Source organism: Puntigrus tetrazona, chromosome 24 (genome assembly GCF_018831695.1).
Source record: "Puntigrus tetrazona isolate hp1 chromosome 24, ASM1883169v1, whole genome shotgun sequence".
NCBI lineage: Eukaryota > Metazoa > Chordata > Actinopteri > Cypriniformes > Cyprinidae > Puntigrus > Puntigrus tetrazona.
Window position 1 is genome coordinate 8866936 of NC_056722.1, and position 27753 is coordinate 8894688.

General features: G+C 40.8%; 1 protein-coding gene across 1 annotated transcript; it reads right to left on the reverse strand.

Annotated features, from left to right (window-relative positions):
- Positions 1 to 6570: 6570 nt before the first annotated feature.
- On the reverse strand, positions 6571 to 13197 carry klf6a (Kruppel-like factor 6a). Its single transcript, XM_043226044.1, has 4 exons — positions 12877 to 13197; positions 10782 to 11355; positions 10026 to 10149; positions 6571 to 8991 (listed from the first exon to the last, which is right to left on the reverse strand). Exons 1-4 carry the CDS (start codon positions 12976 to 12978, stop codon positions 8940 to 8942), a joined length of 852 nt encoding a protein of 283 aa, XP_043081979.1. The 5' UTR covers positions 12979 to 13197; the 3' UTR covers positions 6571 to 8939.
- Between the last annotated feature and the right edge of the window lie 14556 nt (positions 13198 to 27753).

A 27753-nucleotide genomic window follows, 5' to 3' on the forward strand; every position in this document is an offset into this window, starting at 1 on the left:
CTGAGTGGAAGTAACGGCTTACCTGTAATTAATACGTAATTACGCTGCTTGTAATTCCACCGTTAATAAAAGTGCCTGCTCAGGCAGAAATCCTTATTACTTTCTGATACTTGCATGAAACATGAACGAAGCTTCATTTTTGCCTAATGGATGATAAAAAATGCACAGAAAAATGGCAAAATGATAGTTCATTCAAAAAAGTAAATAAATCAAATCTGAAAGAACTTCAGGCATCCACGGCTGTTTCTTTAAAACATCATAATAAACAATATTACTCCAGAAGTCGTCCATAATGAGCCTATAATGCATAATAACACTCTCTTCAGTGAAAAAGTTCTTCATCTGTTGTCTAGAAATTGGCTCAGAGCTCTTTTGGCCAGTTTTGTGTGTGTGTGTGTGTGTGTGTGTGTGTGTGTGTGTGTGTGTGTGTGCGCGTGAAAGCTGTGTTCGAGCATATTTCTCTCCTGATTCAGATGAGACCCTTTTGTGCAGATATCGATGCAAATTATATTCTTGTTACTGATTACAAATTATACGACGAAAAAATTGTAGTCTACCGTAGTATTCATTTCAAGTAATGCATTCTGACTACTCTTGGATTGCTTTTCGATTACTTTGACCTCACTGTTACTTAATCGGAAACCATGCATTTCTGTTGTTAAATTACTGAATTTAAGTCATAAATAAATCATTTTTACAAATAATAAAATCACAGTGTAGTAACTACCTATATAGGAACATAGGTTATTTACAGGCTAAAAGTGCCAAGTAAACCAAATATTAAAAAAATAGAGTAACCATATCACCATATATTAAAAACAGAAATAAATTATGTCACTCCACCACAGCTGCATGATGACTGCTTTTATGAAGTGAGTAGTAATGCATTTTATCTCCAGCGGAAAAGCATTTTGCTTTACTGCTAAAGATTATGGGGGTTCAATAAAGGAAGTGGAAGATGAAGATAAACATAATATTAAGAGTCATTAAAGAGGAGCGTGCATTCGTTTCCCCATGCACAGACTGACCCATCAACTCCGAGTTTAAAGTGCTAAATAACAGCCCGGCTCTTGATGTGTAATCGCTAGTGTATACTCCCATTTATGCCCGTGACTCACGCTAACAATCATGGGAGTTGCTTTAATTACTGTTTACATTGAGATTATGACTTTCTTAGATTATGACTCACTCTGTGTGCGAATCCTATATACCCACATACCTCTGAGTAATGAGACAAGGACTCGCTTTACTGTAGCGGACGGATCGTTTTACACAGGATAAAAATGCAATGTTAATGTAGAAGTATTGAATCACGTCCAGTGAACTGTAAGTTGGCTGTAAGAGTTGATATAAAAATGTTTCAAAATATTTAGCTATTTCAAATAAGAATATATATGCTGTGTGTATTATAAGTAATATATTATACACACACACAGTATAATTTAGACATTTATTTATCAGCTTTAAAGGCCTCAGCAAGTAGCTGACAGGGTGTTCTGCGTGGTTGTCAAGGCATGGATAAATGGTTGCTAGGGTGTTGCAAGGGTGGTGGTTTCTAAGTGAAAAACATCATTTTACTTGTATAGAAAAAATGCATTTTTTTAATTTAAAAGTTTGGTTTTTTTTGCATTATGTGATGATTATGTCATCTGAAATATCTAATGAAAAAGTTAATTCATTTTTTACGTTTTGTTTTTGAGAAATATATGGAAAGTTCTGAAAAATAATGCAAGCAAGTCATTTTTATAGCGTGTTTGTACTATCTTAGCCCACAAGGTCAGAAGTCGGTTTAGCAGACAAAAGATGTCTTCATGCAATTAGGAGATGTGAATGAATGTCCCTCGGAGGTCACTAGAAAGGTGACCAAAGCTTGCTCCAAGCAGTCATGTGACATGGTCAACTTGAGTGATGTCACAATAGAGAGGGCAATTGGCTCTTTATCATCAACAACTGCTCTTCTTCAAATAGCAAACAACAAATCTGAGTAAATCTCATGTTTGCTCAAGACCGGAGTGAAATGAGCTCTTTGAGGGCTGCGTCTCAATGTTCAAAAGAGCCATTAAGCCTTTCTCGGGTGTTATGATGGAAATTAATCTGTGTTGAAAGGAAGACTATGGAGTGCTTGCTTTCTTTATGAAAATACCAACAAAAAGTGTTTGTGGCATGCTCTCAGATCTCTCCTCTACCCTAACTCCATTTCCCTTTTAATGCATTTTAGTGTTCACAAGCACTAACTGCTAGATGCTAATTGGGTAAGTATCTGCTTTGAAAACAAATAGCTCTATTTTTAATGAACGGGCAGGATGCAGACAAACCCAGAGCACGATGATGAGCCACAATGAAGGATGATCATCATAAATGGCATCCGTGGACTTATTAACCTTTTATTTCTCTTGTTCTGCAGCAATCAAATGCAGAAAATAAAAACTGCTGGATATGACAGGACTTTCTGAGTTGCGCTTGCCTGTGCAAGACGCATCCATGATGCTTGGATGTTGCTGTGTAGCTGCCAAGGTGTTCAGTGTTTTTGAGCACATTTCTATGCTAGTTCAGAGTGCTTTTAGCATGTTCCCATGCTGAGGCATTCTGAGTGGTTCTTAGCATATTCGCTATGCAGTTGCTAAGGTGTTCTGTACAGCGGCAGAAAGCTTAACACACTGCAACTGATGAAAACCCATGTGAATAAAAAAAGAGGCAAATTAAGAAACATCTTCATTAATTTGAAAACACATGCTGCGGATACTCACAATGCAATCAAATAAAGAAATGCAAAACATACCTCAACATTCACAATGCGGCCAAATACAACTGATGCAACAAAACAAAGACACTGCAAATAATCACATTGCAAGTCATTAAATATAGTACTCCCAGTGCAACCAAGTACCAAAATACTAAATGCACCGAAGACAGAAACGCATAGCAAGTACTCACAATGCAACCAAACACAGAAAGACGCTGCAAGTACTCACATTGCAAATAAATACAGATGTGAACTCCAAAACTCACAAAGCAAAACAAATATAGAGAATACGCTGCGAATACAGTGCAAACAAATACAGAAAGACACTGCAAATACTAACAAAGCGACCAGATTCAGAGACAAGCTGCAAATACTCACAACGCAACCAAATACATAAATATTCTGCAAGTACTCACATAGCAAGCAAATACAGAAACATTCTGCTAATACTAACAACGCAACCAAATACATAAATGTTCTGCAAATACTCACAAAGCAAACAAATGCAGAGACGTTTTGCTAATACTCACAACGCAGCCAAAAACATATATGTTCTGCAAATACTCACAAAGCGATCCAAATACAGAAACATGCTGCAAATGCTCCACACAGCAAACAAATACAAAAACATGCTGCAATAATTACGCAAATATGCACTGCAAATACTCCCAAAGCAACCAGATTCAGAAAGGTGCTGCAGATCTCACAATACAAATACAAAGACATACTCGATGCAACCAAACGCGGAAAAGTGATGCAAATAACAAAATGGGCTACAAATACTTACCCCACAAACAAAGAAATGCAACATACTGCAAATACTCACAACGCAACCAAATACAGAAAGACATTGCTAATGCCAATTACAGAAACATGCTGAAAATACTCACGACGCAACCAAATACATAAATCTTCTGCAAATACTCACCTAGCAAACAAATACAGAAACATGCTGCAATAATTACGCAGATATGCCCTGCAAATACTCCCAAAGCAACCAGATTCAGAAAGGTGCCGCAGATCTCGCAACGCAAACAAATACAGAAACGCGCTGCAAATACTCGATGCAACCAAACGCAGAAAAGCGATGCAATACTTACCTCAGAAGCAAATGATCAAATTTGGAACATAACGCAAATAGTCAGAAATACAGAAAGACATTTCAAATGCTTACGAAGCCACCAAATTTCAGAAACATGCTGCAAACACTCACCGCAAAACCAAATGTTCTCTAAATACTCACAAAGCAAACAAATAAAGAACTATTCTGCAAAAAAAATCACTAACAAATACAAACGTGCATTGCGAATACTCACAAAGCGAACAAATTCGGAAAAATACAGAAACGTGCTACAAAATACAGAAACATTCTGCAATAATGACGCAAACAAATATGCACTGCAAACGCAAGTACTGAAAAATACAGAAACGAACTGCAACAAAACCAAACACAAAAATGCATTGATGGATTCATCGTGTATGAACATCAGTATGGGACGGTTCGTTCTAAAGTTCGTTCTTAATTCTCACACTGAGATTTTATTCAAATGACTAACAGTATATGAACAATAGAAATAGCGATGCTTGCCTTTCCAGGTACCACTAATAATTATTCCATCTTCTAAACCAAGCTCCAGTGTCTTTCTTTGAATATTTTTCTTCAACCCCATTGGCTTCAAACAGCTCACGGTTTCCACACTCACCCCTCACCCTCTGGCAACTGCAGCCTTTGATGTCGTGACATTGCTTTTAATTTCAGCTCGCCTGACAATACTTTGCCTTCAGAATTTCTCAAGGAAGCACAATGCCCAAAATTCAGTAAGACTGCTGACTTTGCTCCGCACGCAAAGTTCAAGGTAGTCAAGCGATGAGATCTCATAGGTGTTCGTACGTAATGTACGTAACGGGCATTATTTATGTTTAGAGCAATATTAGCATTTTGGCAGCATCTAAAATGGAAACCGTGAAAGTGTTTAAACGGATCCCACACCCGGATAAATCCCTCGCCATCAAATCACCGATTAGACAAAATAATACATTTCGAAGATCAGTTTTTGTCCATACAATGAAAGTCGTCGGGGTCCGAAACATCACTAAACTTTTAATGTACCAGGGAAGGAAATCTTCTATTGTGTTCAACAAAAATAAGAGTAATGCAGTGTTAATAATGCCAGAAAGTTACTATTCAAACACGCACAAAAAGGTAAATACCTGCACGCTGTGAATTATGGTGGGTATCAAGTGCACTAAATGTACATTAAGGTAGGGCATGTGTCATATGCTAGAGCAATTTATCTAGATCTGGTAATCCAGGATTAGAGGAACCCTGAGGGTAAACGTGGGAAAGCACGCACGCATACCGACCAATGCGTCACATCTAACATTTTGTTCTTCGAAGCATGTTCCTCAACTGCCCTGCTAATTTTATGCCTATTAAAGGCGTATTAAACAATGCCGTACATAAATATAGATCTTTTGGCACATTGATCTTGACTTTCAAACATCATAAAGCATGGACTGAGATCCTTCAGTTAAATTTAATGATGGATTTGGGGGCACTTGACCTTTAAAGGATTGATGTCGCTGTGTGACTTTCCAAGGCTGCATATAATTGCTTCCACTTTAGGATCTGTCAGCTACACAGAATAATGAGCGACTTCTCAGCGTTGCAGCATCAACATCAGCGTAGCACCGAGAAACATGGAAAACTACTGCTTTTTTATCAGAGGCGTAGCCGTAATTGAGTTACGTAATGCAACAAGTTTCCCACGATTTTCACCTTCAGTGAACCCGCCGCGATGTGGAACTGGGCGAAACGACAGGTATAGAGCTATCCAAAGTCCACAATAAAACCGAAAGATTTTTCGTTCTCCATTTAAAGCTGGAAATGATAAGAATGATTCTATTGTTTAAATATATTGTTTCTAGGTGACTGGACTTTGTCACGTTTACTGCTTCCATCGAAACCAAGACGCTCTTTGGAACATCCGGCATGTAAGATCATGCCAGATAACAATCGTCAAGTTACAGTATGCATAACCATCATTTTTTAATTAATTACATTTCCGTATGCACGTTTAAAACGCATTGTTATTATTTGAATTAACAGTAGGTCTTTTAAATTAAGGATTACGGACGGAGTACGTCTTCAACACGATGCCCAGAAGTAAACAGACGAGCGGCCATTTTTAAACGTTTAGAAAAGCCAACAAATCCTTGGCAAAATGTTTCAGCGCTCCACCTGCCAGGAATCACCTCAGGCATGTTTCCCCTTTAGCAATTCACAAAGGTTGCAATTTGCAATGTTTTTCTGTGGGAACACATTCGTCTATTTTGACAAGCCTGTGGAACATCCCCTGCAGTGGGTGTCGAGACCAACGTATAATGAGAGCGAGGAATTTACGAACATGAGCGTTTCGCCACTAATGCACTTAACTGTCGTTCATCAGCATATCCTTCACTCTGGAGAGATCTCAGGTGGTTGTTACGAAAGATTCACCCGTGAGGTTGTATTATATTTAGGAGTTGATTTTTGACATCTTCTGGAGACGTGGGGCTTGTCATTACGGACTACTGTTAAAGGGCATGGCTATGTGGTTGCAAGGTGTTCTGGGAGTTTTAGTCGTTAAACTGTTCTTAGCCGTTCCTTACAGGTTCGGGAAGACTATTTTGGACTCATAGTTCAAGTTGCGATTTTCAAATCTTGTCTGTAACCCAAAGTTTGGTTAATAAAGTCGATAACTATAGGTTTAGTCGCCCATCACTGAATATACCGCAACGCCGAAGCACTAAAACACTAGTGAAATAAAGTGAAGCAAAACAACAAATCAAACTTGTCCGATAAGAATTTCTTATTATTCCAATAAAAAATACATTCATACAGAAATATAACAATTTTGCAAAACAATTTCAAATAAAAGTCATATAAAGCAAAAAACAAAAAAACAAAAACAAATAAAAATCTTACAAAAGTTGTCGTTTTTTTTTTTTTTCCTTTTTGTATTTTTCATCCTAACTTTTGTGTGTTTTTATTCTTTTGTACAAATATTCTTTAGACAAGAGGGATTCATGAGAGAAAAGATAAGTGATAGAAAGTGTTGGTTGAAGCAAGCAAAATGGAAAACTTGATTAAGGCTCCATTACCACTCTAATATTGGCCACTGTTGGAAAGACGCGACGTTCTTTGCCCACAAAACCCTGGCTGGTCTGATTTAAATGGCAGCGCGAGCTGCTTCAAGTTACTTTTCTCCCGCCGAAACGATCCGTATCCACGTAGCTGCTCGACATGCAACAGTGTCAAACCTCCATCGCTCAAGAAACCGGAGCAATTACACTCGAATAATTCAAGCATAGAACTATGTACAATAAATTTAATCGACGGTTTGGTCCCTGAAAGCATTATGGTTTACATTTCAGATCGCGAAAGAAACGCGCACAGCCAGCCGAGAGGCTTTCCATTGTAAATGTTGAAAAGGGGGGTGATATATCTTTATCTTTCTGGATGGCTGTGCACTGTTTCCACAATACTGTCGCTGGACTAAAACAACGGCATCCAGACAGGTCAATATCGAACTGCCCGAGTCAGCAGTCTGTAGCAGGCAGGGCCTTCAGCAATTCATTACAGAGAGGCAGTACAAGGCAAGGCCTGTCTGACTGCAGCTTGTTAATTACAATAAATCTTTAGCCGTTTTTTTCCTTTATTCTTGGTTACGGGGGACCGGGAGGGGGTTGGCGTTCCACAAACGTTCGGCCTTGTGTTACACAACGAGCCGTTTTCGCACTTTAAGAGCTTTTTGGTCTCGCCGCACACCTCCACGGATAGCTCTGAAGCGTATTCGAAACGTTCAGTAGATACCAAATCCTTACTTTAAGTGCTCTACAATCGCAGATCTAGAAATGTGAGGGAAGTATAATAATGAAATCGCATGCTCAAGAATAAGAATAAGAATAATAATATATTACGTATCTACAAGGGCTTGACTACAGTGGCCTCGGAAATAGGAAAGGTGCATGTTCAGGTGAAACAGAGCCTTAATAAAGCTTTTTTTTTTTCAATCACTTATACAAGACATTTTGTGACCCCCCAATGGGAAAGGTCACTTGCATAAGGCACCATTAAGGCCAACAGTGCATTAACAACAGGTAAAATGGAGATAGAAAGAGAGAACTCGGTCTTTAAGATGACAAAAAACGAGTTTTGTATGAAATGGTCGCCGACGGATAGGATTCTTCCCTCCACCGGAAAGAAAAAAAATAAAAGAGGGAATTTGAAGAATGATCAATGCGTTTATGTACAATATTGTAACATTTAACCCAATTGTATTTAGCTGCGCTTTATTGGAATCTATTTGCAGTCCCAATTACAAAAAAAAAAAGAAAGAAAAAGAAAAAAAAATACAAACCCCAATACCATGCAACACCTGTTTATGATAGTGAAGTTATAATTGTGTTACATCTCTAAGCACACAGCTTATACAACGAACTACAAATGAGCTTTTGTAGCCTGTCGAAGGACAAGCCACCGAACACATTGCACATTTAGTAGCTGCACCGAACACCAAAAAAGCCACTTTCATTCAGGACCGAGCTTCCATCCCCCCTCCTTTAGATGGGGGCGGGAGGGGGGTGAAACCCTGGCCGCTACGCCCCCCAGAATCCCGGAGCCCGGGGGCGTCAGACAGGAGTTCTCAGTCTCACGGCTTCACTCACGGTTCTCGCATACCGCACGGAAACAAAAACGGAACTTGTTCCCCGACACCATTCAGCCCACAGCGATACACTGGTACCCCCCTCCCACCCTTCTCTGCACACGGGACAATCATCCGCTCACGTCAAACAGGATTTGTTTTAAAAGTACCAGTGTATAGTCCAGGAGTTGTCCCGAAACATCATGCACCATACAACACACCATTCATTCGCTTTTTTTTTTTTTGTGTTTTTTTTTTTTACTTTTTCTTTTTTTTTTTTTTTAATAAATCATCCTCGGTTCTTCTTCATACGTGATTTTGTCCCTTCCTTTTTTCGTTTCAACAACCAGTCAGTCCGCCTTTATCCCGGGGCTCACGGAGGCACAGGATATGGTGCAAAATGGCATGCTTTGGCTGGAACACACTCCCCCCTCCATTTCTCGCAGGGCCAGGTCAACCAGGAAGCTGGTCAGGACACAACATATCCCCAGCGTGAAGCTACGGCCCGCTCAGAGGTGCCTCTTCATGTGCAGGGCCAGGTGGTCTGACCTGGAGAAACACCTGGAGGGAGAAACGGCGAGAGAAAAGGTGAAAAAACGAGGTCAGGCAGGGGCCACCGAAACCGTAAAGCGTGATCAAAGGTAGAGTTCTGTGCATTGTGTCACCGATGGGGCCCCTAGTGGCCCTTGAGGTGAATTTGTCGAACGAGAATAGGTATATATATATATATATATATATATATATATATATATATATATATATATATATATATATATATATATATATATATAATATATTAAAATTTCAATATAAAATTTCAATAATAATAATAATAAGAAGAAATATTGTTTTTATTATTTTTTAAAAATACATTTGGTAATGAATAAGGGTCTGTTTTTCTTTTTAGAAAAATATTACACAAATAAAAATAATCATCTTAAAGTTCTCAAGGTTATAATAATCCGAGCACCAGCCCCAAACCTTGTTGTTAAGTCTCAAGCTGAGAATAGTAAACTTTTTATTGCTATCTGAAAGTATTAAAAGTATTAAATCATCCAAAGTTTGCTGAACTTTACGAATGCTGGATGTTCTGATTCTGCAAAAATAGAACTGCTGGCACAGATTCTGTGTGGGTCTGGATATGAGGAAAGACTTGATCAAAAGTTTTGCTCTAAAGGAGAACTATGAAATGTTTCGCATCCTGTAACCACGGAAACAAAATGCCAAAAAAGGGAAGTTGATCAAACAATGGCGTTCAAAGCTCTCGGAGAGGGAAATGATTAACGGGAGGAAGCGATGACGAACAGGAGAGGCGCGTTTGGTCATAAAACGCAGAGAATATCAATAAAGTATTGCGACAGTGTGACTATTGCGCTTTCAAGCGTTTAATGCGATTAGGTAATTAAGTGATAAAATCCAAACATAATGGGGCGACTTCCATCGATGAACCGATAAAACGGAATCAATGTCGAATGCAGGATCCGTCGCGTTTCACTGACGCACGCATCAAAGGATCAGGCGCGCAGCGAGAGAGAGACAGGCGGGCTTTGATGACTGTCACGGAGAGAGAGATAGCGAGACAGAACCGAGCGTACCTGTCACAGTGACTGCATTTAAATGGCTTTGCACCGGTGTGCTTCCTGAAGTGTCGGGTTAGCTCGTCGCTCCTCGCGAAGCGCCACTCGCAGCCTTCCCATGAACACCTGTACGGCTTCTCACCTGTAAACACAAACACAAACACCTTTCAGCCGGGCCGGGTTTCGGCTGGGAAACATTCGCAAGTCGCTAACGCTCTCCAAAATAAAAAAAACGCATCCGTAAACGGGACGCATGTTTATGCATCAGTCTTAACTTCAATAAGCTCTCAAGGATTGCGGGAATGCACGGTATGCAGAAAGTCCGTCTCTGTGCCGAACAATGCGCGTCACACGGAGCCTGTTTTGAATGCGACGGGCCCTTTAAAAAAAAAAAAAAAAAAAAAAAAAAAAAAAAAAAAAAAAAAGGGGCCACCCGGATCCCCATTCAAAAGCTTGGTTCTTTCCCATGACGAAACCAAAACTGTTTTGGTAGAGCAGGTTGTTTTCACCCTGGCTGGCTTTCGTTCCCCCCCCGATCCGATCCCCCTCCTTCCTGGCCGCGGCCGCATTCCAAACAGATTAGGTCACCGTTTAGGCGTGCAGTCATGCGAGGCAAATATTCACAGAGTGACATTAGCCTCGCAGCTGAGGACAGCCTGTGTGAACTCGACTCTATTACACAACTTCGCGGGAGACGCGAAACCTCGGCGTAGCGCGCGCGAGCTTCCGCTTTCTGTTCGGTGAGAGCTACGTCAGAGCCGAAGGTTCTCTTACCTGTGTGAGTCCGCTGATGTGCTTTTAAGTGAGAACTCTTCGTGTAAACCTTCCGGCAGCCGTTGAAGTGACACCTGTGCACTCTCCTCCTGCCGTCCGGAGAGGCGTCCCCTCCCGCAGAGGCCTTATCCGAGGCCTTCCCCAGTCCGTTTGGCCGGATCTTCACCGGCACGTGCAAGTCAGTCTGCGTGGAGCCCCAGACCTGCGGGACGCCAGGCTCCTGGGGCGTCTCTGGCGAGGACGGAGGTGTGCTGATGATAGAGGAACTCAAGTGATGCGCTGACTCCGTCAGAACCGAGCCCAGCGGGTTGGAGGTAAAGATGTGAGTGGGCGAGAGCTCCTCCGAACTGTCAGACGCCTCGCTGCTGGCATCCGAATTCATGCTGTTGGTTTCTAATATTTGGCAGTCCTGATTGTCGTCCTCCTTGACGCCGGGAAGGTTGCCGTTCCCATCTCCCTTATCTCCACAAGCCAAGATGAGCTTGCTCCAAAGATCCTCCTGGCCCTCGAACTTGAGGTCAGACGCCGAGACGTACGGCTCGCTCTGCAAATACCTCTCCAGCTCCAAACAGGTCTGATTCACACAAAAAAAAAGAAAACACCATGTTAGAACGCGCATGACCGATTCATTGAGTTTCCTCTAACTTTCACACATGACTGCCAGGGGTTAGTTTGGGTTAACCACACTGCAGTTTCACACATTTTCTGCTGAAACATGTAAAACGATGTCACGTTGAAACATTACCGAGTACACGAGCAATAAAATCAGTATTTCAGGTATAAATATGGCTTTGAGAGCCGTGTATCGTCTTTCTGGAACAGTTATCCCCTAGTGAGTCATGCAGACATTTCAGAGTCCTTTTAAGGAAGCCACAGAACTTCCTCGGTCGAGTTTCCTCATTCAAACAGCCTGACGTCCCCTCAGCCTGCATCTGGACGCGTTTAAAACCGATTTAAACACGTATTAAGTGTGAACGCACTACATCTGAGTGCACAAGCGGTTAGTTAAACACTTCAAACTGTGTTTTTCCGCTCGATGCGAGCATTTAGCTGTGCGGTTTAACCCTGCACATCCTCGGTAACCACGATGATGTTTACCGCGCAAAATATGGCCTAAAGAACCTCGACTTACTCCTCCTACAGACTCTCCATAAGGCTAAACGTTCGTTTCTGAAATTTAGACAGCTCAGACTTGTCATTTACTCAACGTTATTCCATTTCCACGAAGTGTTGTGACTTACGGCGCAAGTCACCGTTCACTCGCGTTGCGTAGGAAAACACGCAATGTAAGTGAACGGTGACTGAGGCTAACATCCTGTCTACCGTCTCGTTTCTTCGTTTTCCACAAAACAAATGGGTTTTAAACAGCATAACGGTGAAGTAACGATAACAGGTTTTCGTTTATTGGAGAAACCCCCTCTTTAACAGGCTACGCTGGGAAAAAATAAGCAACTAGACGCAAACGCACGTTTAAATGCCAAGAGATACATTCATACGGCACCATGCCAGAATCCCCAAAAAGCCTGAGGGAAACCGCCAGGATCGATTTCAGCAGGAATATTCGCACTAACGTGCCAAGAATACGGCTGCAACAGTTCAATCACGAGAATATCAGCATCAAGCAGCAGAACCTGCTATGACAGTTAATAAGCACCTCCTTTAAACCCCGTTATGTGACAGAACATGTGCTGCAGACTGTCAAATCAAGCAGGCTTCGTTCGAGTCGGAAAAGCGCAAGGAGGAAAAAGTGATCCGAGCAGAATTATTTTCCTCGCTGTAATCGTGCTTTTTACGGCTTGCAACGCAATACGTATCTGACTCGCCAGCAGCGGCTCTTCAAACACTGTAACGTACTCCGTATGCCGAAACAAGTTTAATAACGCAGACATATTGCACGCAAGCTGACCGGCGGCATTTACCGCGCAACTGTGTAAACGAATCAAACACGTCATTTAGAACGCTACACTGTTTCATTCAAGCGCGGATCGCAAAGAACTCTTCGATTCCAGTTTAAAAGGCGGCGAAGTCGAACCACGAGATCTCCGTTCGCCGATCGCAGCGGAAGTTTTCTCCGTTTGACTTTAAAAATGATTACCTGTTGCCAGTATTCTTCAAGCGATGGCAATGCAGAGAAATAGCCAGTGTCGTGAACGATCTGAAGTTCCTGAAATATGCTGCACATCGGTAGAACATCCATTGCAATCCCACGTTTCAGGCAATAAAAGACAGAAAAATATATATATATATATGTATCTTGACGAATCGGAGATAAAGTGTGACAAGCAAGCGTCCTCTTCGTGCAACAGCAACGCAGTGCAGCCGTCGCTTTGCTCAGAGTCCGCTAGTCCGTCTGTTGAGATCACTCTGTATTTGCAAACACTGAACTCACGCAAAGCGCTGCGCTCTGTCAACTTCCCCTATTCAAACCTTGTAGCCTGCCTACTCCCTCGTGATAGCGTGACGTTCCCTCGCGGAGCGACCAATCAGACGCGAACAGCTTGCGCGGGCGCATATGATATCACTTTAAGCCAATCGCGGCGGCGTGCGGAAATAAGTCCCGCCCCCCGGAGCCGCGATTGGTCGATTCAACCGAACGGACCCGCACGCTGATTGGACGATATTTTTAGAAGCGTATATAAAGGCTCTGCTCTCGAACCACTCATTTCTGTTTCTTGACGACGGAGTGTCACACGCGCCTCGGTTTGGCCAGTGCGAGCGCTGTGTGCAATCGGTTGCTTCTCCCGGAGAACTTTAGTGTTGAAATACGTTCCTTTTCCATTTTGCTTGCTTTTTAGCTCCCTTGAGTGACTCCTGCAAACGAAAGCAAGGTTTTGGAAAAGTTCCAAGCATTTTTTAAATACCACAAATAAAAATGTCTCTAATACTTGACAGATATCAGTGAAGCCAGTGTCTGGTTCTGCAATGAAATTGCCCTGCAGGCCTTGTAAGCACTGTGCAAGAATATCTGAACAGCATGCAACTTTATTAAGCAATTGGAAAATGCAGCCAATAAGATAAACTGTGTCTATGCAAGTCCTAATGTTGGCTTACAAGTTTTTTTTTTCTTATTAAAAGTGTAATTAATATTTATCTTTGCTGATTGATTAGATATGACAGGCATATATTAAATATATATAATGTAATCTAATTAGAAATGATAGAAAATTGAGTTGCAATGTATTCTTAATCATGAAAATATGTTAATTAATGTCTTTTAAATGACGAATCACATTATGGCCCTCTTCGGAGTGTCATGTGCCAGCCAAGCAGCTGCCTTTGAAATGAATGAGAATCCTAACAGATAGCTTTTTCCAGATATAACAGCCTAGACCTCGCTTTAAGGTTACATTTACTCTTACTCCATTTGAAGTAGGAGGATGCGTTGAATAATCAAAAGAAACAAACTTTTTTATCATCTAAATCTCTAATGCCGCTGTAATGCCGTTGATAAAAGAGTGGCCAAAAATTTGGCCAAAGCACATCGCGCATGACTCATACGTGAAGGACGCGGTCGCTCTGGTAAATCAACACAGCCTAGTAAGCACAGCACTGCCCAGTTGACTTGTGTCCACTCTTTAAATAGCCACTTGTTTGGGGTCTGTCTGGACTAAGCAAGAGGTGAATGATGAACCTAATCTGTTGGTTTAGTTGCTCAGGTTGAATTTCTGATTTAGCAGACCAAATGCGGCGATGGGTTCGAAGTTTAAAAATACTTAACTGAGATTAAAACAAGTATCTGATATTTAGTACAGGATACATTGAATCAAAATTTCAGGACTATGTTGCTAATGCAATAATCGTGTATTTCATACTGCCCGTTAAAAAAAAAAAATAAACGCATTACTCAGTTTTGTGAAAAAACATGACATTGCATTCGAATAAAGTCAAGACTCAGGAAATAAATTGTGAGTGCTATGTTTCTGTTTCATTCATCAATGGAAATGAATGGTGAAGTGGAGGATATTGCATTGTGGGGGACAGTATTCTGTGTGAGCATGCTAAAAAATGCACATTTTGTGAAATACAGTGGGTATGTTAAGCATACAGCTGCACACCGAATACTCCTGAAGCAGTGAGAGTGTTATAGTACGTGACATTCGTAGGGATTCGTTCATTTTATCTTAGTTTCAATAAAGTCACTTTTTACAGAGTGAATAGTTGGGTTTCAGATATGGATGTGTAGTTCAATGTAAAACAAATCAAAAGGAGTAACTGCCATTCACAGATTCCACTCTAGCCTTCTTTATTTAGTGAGTCATGCCCAAAATGAACGGTGCATATTCACATGTGCATCTATATGCGTACAGTCCATGTCTAATGGATGGATAATTGTTTCGGATGATCGATTAGATTTTTTAAACAACTAATTAAGCTTGCACAGAGTCTGTCGTTTTTCTTTTTTAACACTAGCGATTCATGAAGTAATCACTTAATCTTTCGGAATGGCTCTGAAATTGAGAGACGGTGCTTTTATCGCTTGCATAAGACATGTGGGTAAAGTTAATTTACACGCCGATCCGGCCTCCCGGCCTCTGAATTCAGTAGAGATGTTACAAACAACATTTCTAGAACAGACTGCCATTGTCCAGCGCCACAGTATAGTCTGGTGCTAACCTCTGGAGAACTGAGTCCCCATTGTAGCTCTCAGCTGGGGCCATATTTGTAACTCGTAGCATCTGATTCAGTCATATGGTGGTGTCTTTGGAGCTGCAGCGCCTGGCCATGATAGTCATTCGAAGGAATTTTTGAGCTGCTTGTCATAGGGGAAGTGGTGCAACTGTTAATCATTGGCAAAGGTCAGACATTCCGGACAATGGCTTTGTCCAGCCTGCTTTTGAACTGAAAGAGTGCCATTGAGGACGGTCTGTCACTGTGGACCTCAGCGTCTGTCCTTTTAAACCCATTGAAATTGAACTGCAACAATGAGTCGCAGTTTAACAGTGTGTCTTAATGCCACGCTTTACGCCGCCTCGTGTTAAGCTGATCCGAGCATTTGAGTTGTCATAACTGAGCGAGAGCGCCCAATGTGGATTGAACGAGAACGAGTGGCTATCGACTGACGGACCAAGCGGCGACGCGGCGGCAATGTTGCGCGACAACAAAGCGGTCCACAATGGAAAGTTGCCACTCAACTCTCTTTTCATCCTCATTCATATCGCCCGGGCGCATTATCCAGCGGGATGTTTCATTAAGGAAGTGTCCAGAAAAATACTCTGCGGTGGGCCCTGGCAGGCTTTATCTCTTTTAGCGAGGTTCTAAACTCTATCATCATTATGCAACCCTCCCTGCACAGTAGCCACAGGAAAGAGCAATTACGCACAGGGTCCATTTTAATACATCAATGTCACTACAATCAGTAAGTTGTTGCAGGTTGTTCTTTTTCCCTTCTAAACGATGCGCCATATAGAGGGCCATTTATCCCGCGAGTACCCATCCCTTGATGCGTGCGAAAACAATTATTGGCCGTTCTTTTCAGGAAAAGTTGATCCTGTGAGCAGCACGCACGCTCAGGTCAGCGGGCAGAGAATAGCCGGAAACTAGTCGCTATGCAAATAGACTGAGACACTAATTAGCCTTAATACAGCGCAGACATGGAACAGGCCAAGCATTTCCAATTGGATTTGCTGAAGCGAGGAAACGCACACCAATAGCTGTGTTTTATTAAAACTGGACGTGTGCCAAACCTGCTCATTCTTTCCCCCGAGTCCCCAAAGTGACAGCAATACCATCAATGCCTGTTTTGTTTGTGGTTACAAACAAAAGACGTCGCGTATCTGTGTTCTGCGTTCTCACCTTGTGTAATGTGGCTGCACAAAATCACACTTCTATGCAATTCAAGTGGTGTTCACGTCCCTCAATGACTTATTTAACGCATTTTGCGTCGCAATTACCGATTTGAGTGGCCAATAAGTTGGCGAACTGGCAAAAAAAGCCAATTGTAATTCAGCGAATCATCCCTAAACCATTTATTTTACCAGGTGCGTGTAATTGAGATGCAGTGCTTTTCATAAGGACTTTGAGCGATTGCTAGGCCATTAATAAAATGAGAATAAATTGATTGATTGGGAATCAATGCGGTGACATCAATCTTTGGCCGGTAAAAAAGCAGGAGAGAGAGACAAAAGGAGAAATCGATATTCTTTCTAATGCGCCATGTCATAAATCAGAATCGTCTTACTGTATGCGGTACCTGGCGACGCAAAAGTGATCATTGGCTTCATTAGTCTTTACACATGGTCTGTCTCTGTTTGCTCGGTCTTGTGGATGCTTCATTGAAATTCAGCCAAGGGTGGCATTAAACGATCTGTGTGTGTCTCTGTTCAGCTCTGTGTGTATTGACGGGTAGAGAAGTCGGTCACCGTGAAGCTGGCACTTGACCTTGAAGAGTGCACTGAAGCCATCCCATATATATATATATATATATATATATATATATATATATATATACACATTGCTATTATTTTAATTTAAGGCCACACACTTTCTAAAGACCTATGTTGAATTGCAATTGCACATACTTAATAGCATTTCAGATTTAATCCTCATTAATATGCTGCTAGAGTTGAGAAGTTTGATTAATTTCCAGAATTCCAGTCTTTTTTTTACAATGAGCTGGATTAACAATGAATATGCCTTAAATATTTACAGAAATTTTCCTTTTTTTTTTAGATAAATCATGACATTTTCCCCCTTGTCCTTGTCTATTACTGTATTTAAAAAGGTACATTATAACGCATGTTATTTTGATTTATTATTGTTGTTTATTAATGTTATTTACAATATGTGATTTTAATTAGATTTTTACAATTCGATTTTATTTATTTCTTTTTTTTGAACCAAGGCAAGGTTGGTTTGGGTTGGGAAAAATGATGTGATTATAATTTGGTAAAAAAAAAAAAAATGCTTGGAAATACTTACAGTGCATAAATACATTAACACTAGAATTTATATTTGCGAGTACATACTGAACTATTTATTAGTGTTGCTTCTTCCTTTAATCCTCATTAATATCAAACAATCCTGTAGTTATCAGATTAATTTTCTTTTATTTCCGATATCAGACACTTATCGCGCGAATGTTTGGTATTGCGCCATAAAATAAGGAAATAACTAGCGTCTAAAAATAGGGTATCTAAAAACCACATCAAATGCGCCCAAGCAGTATATCGATGGGGGTGGCATTCGAGTAATTGAAACTCTGAAGGAAGATCTTAAATGTGCTGGAAAATTTAAAGGCCAGCTGAATGGTCATTGTTTCACAGTGTGAAGCATTCTGTGGTCGAGGCTTGTTTTCCCCTGTGATTTGATATGCTAAAGGCTGCTACCATTATTCCACGACAAGGAATGTTAAGTATTCTATGTTTTTTTTTTTTTCACTGGAACTCTGTGGGAAAATCGCCTCTCTCCTTTTTTCAGAAGGGGGCTGGGCGTTTATCTGGTACAAAGTGTAAACAGAAGCCCAGCCCTCTGATTACAGGCTTGGGTGAATGAATACATGATGCTTTTAGAGAGTTGAGCGTGCAGACCCTCTATCGGGTTACCTTGACCGTTAATGACATGGATGGACCGCGATTCAGTCCGGAACTTTTCACAAGCTCGGTGTGAAAGTGGGAGGCGAAAACGTGCTTTTCTCACACCCCGATTTTTATAAAATCGCGCTAAGCCAGCGTTCGGTGTCGTTTGTGCTACAGACGTAAATGATTCCTTAAATTATGCACCATTTTCTGAGTCATCATGCTTACATTTTCACCTGGCGTGCTATAAAATGAACATTAAAATCGCATAACCGTGCGCTGAAGGAGCCGTATCTACAGAGCAGAATATTACGGAGACTTTTTTAGACAGAAAACCCTAACTGACTGCATCTAGAAACACCTTATCAGCTGCATGAGGATACCGTGGCATCAAAGGTCTGAAGGTCTGTTATACACAGGACATTTTTTTATTCTACTGCACTATTTCTTGCACTATATGTGCGAGACAGATATATTTTACTGTTGCGAACGCATTGTGACGTCTTGCTCTATTAACTATAAAAATGCACTGAAACTCAGAGCCACCCAAAACTCACTCAAATACCGCACATTTTTTTTTTCAGAAAACGACAAATTCTACATCGTTTTTCCTGTTGCATGTGCATCCATGGCTTGACTCGCTACAGGACTTTACCCCCGTAACAGTGCTTCACCCTACTGTCCTACTGACTGGGGCAAATAAAAGAAAATCTCTTTTGTCCTCCGCTAAAATCTGATACTGAGCCAAGCCTCGCAGTCTGTCCAGCCCATCGGGACGCTGATCTCTGGCAGCCAGGTCAGTGCCCAGGAGGTCCACGTTCCTCTCTCTGCAACACAATGCGTCTCCCCGTCTTATCTCTTATCTCAGCTCCACATCTAATGTATATCACTTAGTTTCAGTGTAACAGACCCCACACATGCTTGTTGGTGAAAGAAAGAGCAGAGAAAAGAATGAGCAAGCAATAATGATATGTGATATGCAGCAGGGCTTATTTTATTTTATTTTACTTTATTTTATCCTGCCAAAATTTTCACTGGCCCCACTTCAATAAAGTAATGGATGAATATATTAATGTTATTTAGAAACATTGTAAAAAATAAAGTAAGCATTATTAGTAACTGTAATATATTTGAATATTTAAAACATATTTTATTCTGACAAAAAAGTTTATTTGATTTATTTTATGTATATCATTAAAATAATTTATTTTATTATTAATGATCAAATACCACATGAAATATTAAAATATTTTAACAAAGAGAGCAGTTATTTAAATTGTAATAATATTTCACACTATTACTGTGTTATTTACATTTGCTGAATTTTTAATAGAACACGCAAAATGTCGATGTGGCTTAAAACATTTTACTTTAATTTATTGTGCTGGAAGTGGCGTAAAAATGAAACATTTCACCTTTGAATTGAATAATTCTCTTTTCTGGAAATACAGATCTGTGAATAATGTGCCGTATTATTGCACACATGCTCATTATAATGTAGTTCAGGATGTGTGCGCAAAATCCAACAACCCGTGACGAAACATATCAGAGAGAAAAGACTAAATAGACTCATAATCTACAATCGCACTCTTTTTGCCTCATTAGTAGGCCACTTTTTATTAGCACATTATCACATTTTGTAAATGCATCGCAATAACACACATTCATCTTATCTCTTCAATGTACTGCTCATGTGCATTCACTCGGTTTTGGATGGGTGAAACAGGCAAATTAATAATTCTGTCACCATGGCAACGTAGCTTCCAAATCCACGGAGTGAGGCAGAATTAGGAATAATGACAGGAAACAGAATGAAAATGAGATTTTGGAGCAAGTTGGATTTGTATTAACATGGCCAGTAATTTAACCAATCATGATAAGGCATTCAAAAGGGATTTTGAGGCCCTTTGTCATGGTAACAATAGCAACAGTGAGTACACATAGAGCGGTTGAAATAGTGAATACTAAGTGACTAACTCCACGCCTGTACTCTCACGGGCTTTCTAATCAAGGAAAGTTTCTTTTTTGTTACTTTCAGTATGACTTGCACAGCTTGTCTTGCCTTGTTAGGACAGTATGACATATCGAACTGTGCTTTCCTTTTAAAACTATAAGAATGATGTTCGGGCTGCTTCTTGTCTTAGGCTGGGTCTGATAGCATCCACTGGGATTTTACAGGAATAATAATAATAAAAAAAATCAATTACAGTGAATGAGACAAAATCTTTAAAACTTCAAAAGGAGCACAAAAGCACACTGAACGTATAAGAAGATGCTACACCACTGCACGTCTTCTCAAGTCACCAAATCTGAAATCAAGAACTCAAAAATCAAATACGTCTGATTCATTAACTAACCGAATCGGTTTTCGAAACAGAAGCAACACTTGCTGATTTGGTTTCACTTTATTTTGATGGTCCCTTATGAACATTCTGTTGACAATAAGTAACTTTGCACCTACATGCCAACTAACTACTGTTAGCGGAGTATTAGGGTTAGAATAAGTTGACACGTTCTTGAGAAGTTACCTACAGTCGGTAGAATGTCTGTTGGGAGATCGTCACAATAAAGAGTTAGCAGATAATAATCAGACAGTCTGCTTAGTGTCTGCAAAGTTACTTATTGTCAACAGAATGTTCACAAGGAACCATCAAAATAAAGTGTTGCCACTGATTTTTGTATCTACGCAACAAAAAAAGTGTAAAGTGTGGTAAAAATGTGGAACGTTTGGTTTCACCCAAGCACATAAATCCGCTGACATGAGGTTTGTGGTTGTCACGTACGTCATGATTGAAGGTTACCTCCAACTCTAAGCGTGTGTTGACTCTGTGTTTTGTTTTTTGTTTGTACATTCAAAACCGCACACATGATATCATCCTCTTATGGACTTTAGACTATGATATCATATGTTTGAGCAGTGTGTCATCGACAGTTTCCTGCACTGCTCCCATCTTCCCATCACACTGGTTATGTCATTTTCCCATGACTAAGGCATTCTCTGACTGGATTGTTTTACCTTGGCCGGGTCAGCACACTCAGAGACGGATCAGAGTTGTTTTGCAAACACCTGTGCATGATCTTATTGGCCAGGGATTCAGGTGTGACTGTTGACTCACCAGAGACGGCATGAGTCGGTGTCCATTTAATAGAAACATGTTTAACGGTGCGCTTTATAGAGGGTTGGCAAAGACATCGCTAGTAAAATAGTATATAGCTTTAGTATAAACCGTGAGGCTATTGATGCAAGAGTGTGTAAAACTGTAAAAGTAGACTGTATGTCATAATTTATTGCTCTAGAATCCCTTGAACAAGTCAAACGAGGCATTTCATTGTGGTCCCATAATTGTCTTCGCAATTACAACCCAGTAAAACAGCATTATTCAAAAGCATTCACAAAATAAAGAATAATTTGTACAAGTATTGTAAAATCACTTAGTTTAGCGGTTTGGTAAGACAGGTTAAAATCTCACTATTCCCCACTGAAATGTGAGTAGCATTAGATCCCCTCTCTTTATTTCTCCATTTCTCTGTGTAAACACCTGAGAATGACTAACCCATATCTCATGACCGGCCTGCAGTGCTGCGAGGCCTGTGTCCTGCATTCTCCAGGAAATGAGGCATGATGCGTGCCATCACCCAGACACAACCCCTCAGGAACCAGGAGCACAGATATAAAACAGACTGTTAGCTTAACACACAGCATAGCTGGGTCACAAGTAAAGGGTCAGCTTTCATATGATCTTAAGTGTAATTGACTTCATGTTGAGGATGCATCTCTTTGTTATTTCCTTGGTTATATAATATGCAAACATTGTTTGCAGTAATGTTTAATAAATGTGAAAGTGTGCTTATATGTGGTTGCTGGTGTGCGTGCGTGTGTGTGTTCCAAAAGTTTTTACCTCCAAGCATCTGAAATGCTTGTGCCTGGAAATGATTTTGTTCCCTATTGAAATAGTCTATGAGAATTATTGCAGTTATTAGCTATTAGCCACCAGACCAAAATCACAAGTTAGATCATATGTCGGTAGCACATCTTTGGCAGTAACCTGCCAAAAATATGGAAATGTACCAAAAGCCTGACGGGCAGTGCACCAACATATATTGTCATTGGACCCTATCATACACCGGGTGCAATGCGGCGCAAGGCTTGGCGCAAATGTGCTTGCTAGTTTTAGTTTTAATTTTCGTATCCAGTGCATATCTTCTAACTAGCAAATGCATTTGCATCCATTTGTGCATCTATGGGCATGCTGGTCTAAAAAAGTGTGTTCTGGCGCATTGGTGGTACGTTGCTATTTTGAGGAACTGAAAATAAACTGCGCCGTAGACCAACTCAAACTTGATCTAAAGTCTAAAGTCAATGGCAGGATTTTTATAATATTATTTTGTTATAATAATATATATTATTATTATGTACCTCTGGGTGGGTCCATAAGAATGTTGATTTTGCTTATTAAACACAGGGATGCCACACATGCCAAATATTAAAACCGTCATGTAAATAGCGATCCGGCATGGTGTGAGTACAACTTGCTTTTAAAGGGAATGTCAGATAATTGGTTTATTGAATGTTATGCCCAAAAAACACCCATTACTTATTAAAAGAATAGGGATGACCCATTTTGATTATGTGCCCGAGTGCACAGACTGTTTTCCTGCCATTAAAATAGCAAAAGTGGATTTGGACATGCCCTGAATGCACGTGCACCATGCACATTAGACTTTGCATTTAGATCATTAAAATAGGGCCCATTGTGCCCCAATAGGTCATCCCGAATTCAAATTTTTGTTTGAGGTCCTTTCCTTTCCCACCCACTTTTCGTTTCCTCTCAAATCTACACTATCCTATCTTAATAAATGTAAAAAGACAAAAATATATCTTGATTTTACCCTAAGTATGAGTATTGCCATAGCAAATACCACAAATTATAACAGTTTGCAAACAGAGGTTTTGCTAGAATTCTAATTAAACATGCCTAAACCAGCTAGTCAAGGTCTTTAGGAACACCTGAAAATTCATAGGCAGGTGTGCTAAAGCAAGGTGAGAAATTTTTTTCTTTTCCCTCAGAAAAGAACTGGATACCTAGGTACCAAAGCATAGCGTTCTAAATGCATTCACTAAAGAAGCAAAAAGTAAGCTAACATCTAAGGGAATAAAGATCTCTCTATTTTGAATGCTACAGTGGTACACATCATAGGGGTCACACATAAGTTTACGATAAATAAATCTTGACGGCACGTTGACCGACATTGAGCGTAAAACCTATTTTCATTCTGGAGACACTTTACCAGTCCTCATCGTTCATGGTACTGACAGCTTACTGTGACAGAGCTCTAGCCATGATGAGTGGCAGACAGGAGACTGCTGGAGACTATCGCCTATGCCCCAGAGAGCTGCCAGACACGGCTTCCTATCAAGCAGGCCGGAAGGAAGCCGAGTGTGTCAACACAGCACCGCACACCTCACTCATCCAAGCGCTAATGGATGAAGACGCCGCAGCTGTCCTCAGAGAGGGAAAAAGAGGAAAACACATAGTGAACATTAAACTCCGTTTCCCAGCAGGCCTAGTTTTTTCTGCTCCAAAACAACAAGAAGTACGACAACAACACAAATCATTACTGACAGACGGATACCCAGGTGAGTTCTAATAGGAATCAACCACTTGTTGTTAACCTCTACAGTCACCTGAAATGACTTTGGGGTGCAGACAACATCTGAAGGATTTTAGGCTAGCGTTCCGGCTGAAGAGACGTCATGGTTTCCTCAAAGTAGGTAAGTGATTCTGATGTGATTCTAGTTAGAGCATGTGCGACTTTCAATAGTCAGACGATAAGCATTGGAAATGCTGACAATTTTGTCCCTTCTCTCGCTTTCCAAATGATGTCATTGCTGTATGGGGCTAGCCATACTTTTAAACACCAGACAGACTTCAGAAATTAAACGATGAAGAATTCAATAATCAAGTGTCAGGGTGATCAGTAAATCAAGCTTTGCCCAAAAGAACCAGAATGGAATTTTCTGACAAAGACTTGACAGCTTTGGATTGGCTATCCTTGTGTGACTTAATTAGCGGCACAGGCCAAGCTCAATGAAGCAGCTCTCTGGGACTTTCTGAGTGGAGGTGCGAAAATCTGGGTCAGTGGGGCTGGGAGAACACTGCGGTTTCCGTGCCAGGGGTCTGAGCTTCCTCTCCCACTATCAACCACTGACAGACTCCACGATAAGACAGGGACAAACCTTGGCCCTAGTTACCGCAGCTGGCCGACTCAGTTAGCATTCCCATCAATTCCCTCTAATCCTGGTATTTAACTCTGTCCCCTGCCCCACCAAACCAGAGACCAGCCACATTCCTCTGCTGGCACACCAGGGCACTATATTTGAACAGCGAGCAACTCCCACAATGCCCTAGCAACACTTGCATCGGCACGACCAAAGTCCCATCCTACCGACGAGGCCATGCAAAGGAATGGTGCTAATTACATGCCGTCACTTGTTCTTTTTCAGGCCGCCTCTTGTTCATTCTGCCATTCCACCATTCACAGTTTATCTTTACATTTTTAGTTTTCCACGTAAGCTGGGGTTTGCTCCCATTAACTGCCCCCTGCTTCAATTATGCTGCAGCCTTCCCTCAGAAAACCTCATCATGTGTACCACAGGTTACAACCTGAAAGAGATCCATCACCTGCTGATCCCATACGTTTCAGCAACAAGGGCCATTTCTGACAAGGCAGTTATTAGCGACACAGTCGACGCAAGGTAATTAACCACAATACAGCATCGCAACATTTGTTCCGAATGGTTACCCATCACCAGAGAAGCCATTTTCTCTCATTCCCAAGGTCAGATGGATGAGATGGCCCACCGTGCCACTGGAACCTGACAACAGGGTGCTGCAATTACCGCTGTCCTTGATATTTAATGGGGAATGAGTGCAGTAACCTTTAGTGTTTGCTTGTGAGACCCCCCTTCTCGCCCGCTTCCCCCTCCTCTGACTCTCTTGCTCCTCCGTGGGGCGGTCAGAAAACAGAAGGATCACTTTGGAAAGACATGTGAAGTGTGTTTGCGTGCCAGGCGGTGCCGTGGGAGCAAGGGAGTGTGTATGCACACACACATACACTCACAGTCGCTGCCAAATGGATGCATGTCAATGCTGTTTGGGTTGACAAGGGACTTACTTGTGGGCCAGAGGGTAGAAAGAAGTGCAAAAGTAAAAATAGTCACTCTTCTCTGCTAACTCTGCACTAGTGATGCAAAGAATTTGACACAATTTTCATCTAGTTGTGAAAAGTCTTTAGCTTGAATGGTAAGGTCAGACTTGAAATGTAATTGAGACAAAATGCCTTAATGTTACCATGGCCGTGTGGACACTACTGCTGGTACAGTAAAGATATTCTTTCAGAAGCACATTTTAAATCCTATCAGATCATGAATATCAATTACTGTAGGTGATGTAACTTGATGTAACAAAAGTAGACCTAACCGTTTTGCTGAGGGGCAGGTAAGTGGGCGCTAGCCATAACAGAATTACTATTTACCAATTACATGCTTGTTCAGTCCACTCTTGGTTAGCTGGGCCTTCTGCTTGGATTCGTCATTTTACATGATTGGATAATATTTAAAATCGAATGTTTTTATATATAATGGGATGTTGTAATGTAACATTACACACATTAGTTCTGCAGCTTTCGTAAGGGTAGTTACCTGAATTTATTTCTTCATAATTCATTAATGATGACTACGACATTGTGTTTCTGTCATCTTATACATTTACATTCATGTAGTTAATTATGCAATTTGGGCATCTGACAGGCACATATGCATACAATATAATGCACTTTTGTGTTTTTGACGCTGATTATAACACAACTAACAGCTAATTAACGTTCATGAACCCAATCAGAAGCGATTGTGTTGCACACTGCCAATGTTTGGGCGATGCAATGACAATGACAAATGACAATTTACTCAGTCCCTAGGTGAAGGAGAAAAACTCAACACCATCTTCAATCTAGATACCTTCAGAGTAAATACTGACAGACAAATGCATGGAAAATCTTGTCTGTCATCATGGCTCTCAGTCAAACGGACACTATGTGCAATGTGAATATTACAGAAAACTTCTCCATTGCTTTTTTTCCTGCACTAAATTCTAAGTTGGAACCGAGCCAGAGTATGCAGCATGTTTGACAGCTTTAAACAGCCATCCCTCATTTTTGTACCTCTCCAGAGTGCTCTGCAAAAGACAGGTAAGAAAAACTCCCCTGACATCCTGCAGAAATGAGAAGTGCCTTATGTAACAATGGCTTCCCTTCTTTCATCACCATATGCTGTCAGTGTTTACTTTAGCATGTTTTCTCTGAATCCACAGGCACTAACACATGAAGATAGAGAATGATGATCAATGTTCCCAACATTCCCGGTCATCATTGTCGTCACGCTCCACTGTGAACACACAGCCATGCAATTAATAATGTTAAACATGTATGTCTTATCTTTCTCACGCCATGTGTCAGTCAGGTAGCCATCACAAAGAGGAATGTTTTACGATGGGGCCTCTGTTTGATGTACATCCCGTGCCCAAGACTGGATGAAAAGTGCTGATAGATGTTGTGTTGAAGCATGCCAGTGATTACTACTTGAAATCCAACTGTAAAAAATAAACTTTATTTGTACTCACATTGGTATGTGGTTTAGACTGTTCAGTTTTCAACAAAAAAATATTTTTTGCTCGTCTCAAAGCCATGTTTCTTTACTAGGTAAGGGAATCATATCTGCCAATTTTAGTTAAAAATCATAATAAACAGTAATTATAATATGAAATGGTACAACCATTTGTGAAGTGACGTGAAGGGAATGCTACGTTTAAATGAAATCAATGACTTCTTATCTATCTCTTGGTATTCTGCTCACTGCTTTTGTTTTGAACACCAGTGCAGAATCTATTGAAATTTACGCTCAATTCCTGCTTTTGAACAATGATCAAGGCCGACCATATTGTTTATGCTCTATCTACATCATCAGCCATTGTCCAGTGAGATCTTGGTTCTTGAATGCGACTTTTGATTCTCTCTGATAAACCTTTGACCTCAGCGTGTTTTTACTGAAAAGCTGCTTGACCTCTCAGTGTCTAGGAAACAGATGATTGAAAGACGTCACTGCTTCGAGGTTTCGCAGCAAAAACATCAGGTGTTGCAATCTGATTTCTGAAAAAAACTTAAATAACCGTTATACCTAAATCCGGGATTAGTTGAAATGGGTGTCTACTACAACTGCGCACTAGGGTCATATATATCTGGTCCATTGCAAAATATGAAATGTGATTGCACAATGCTTCATAAATCCATATGCTACAGAAAAAGTCTTTTAATTTTCAGGTCTTCTTATTAGTCAGTGTCCACTTGACGTGCATTGACAGTTACATGCCTGCAGGTCTGACATGGCCACAGGGAGTACATTC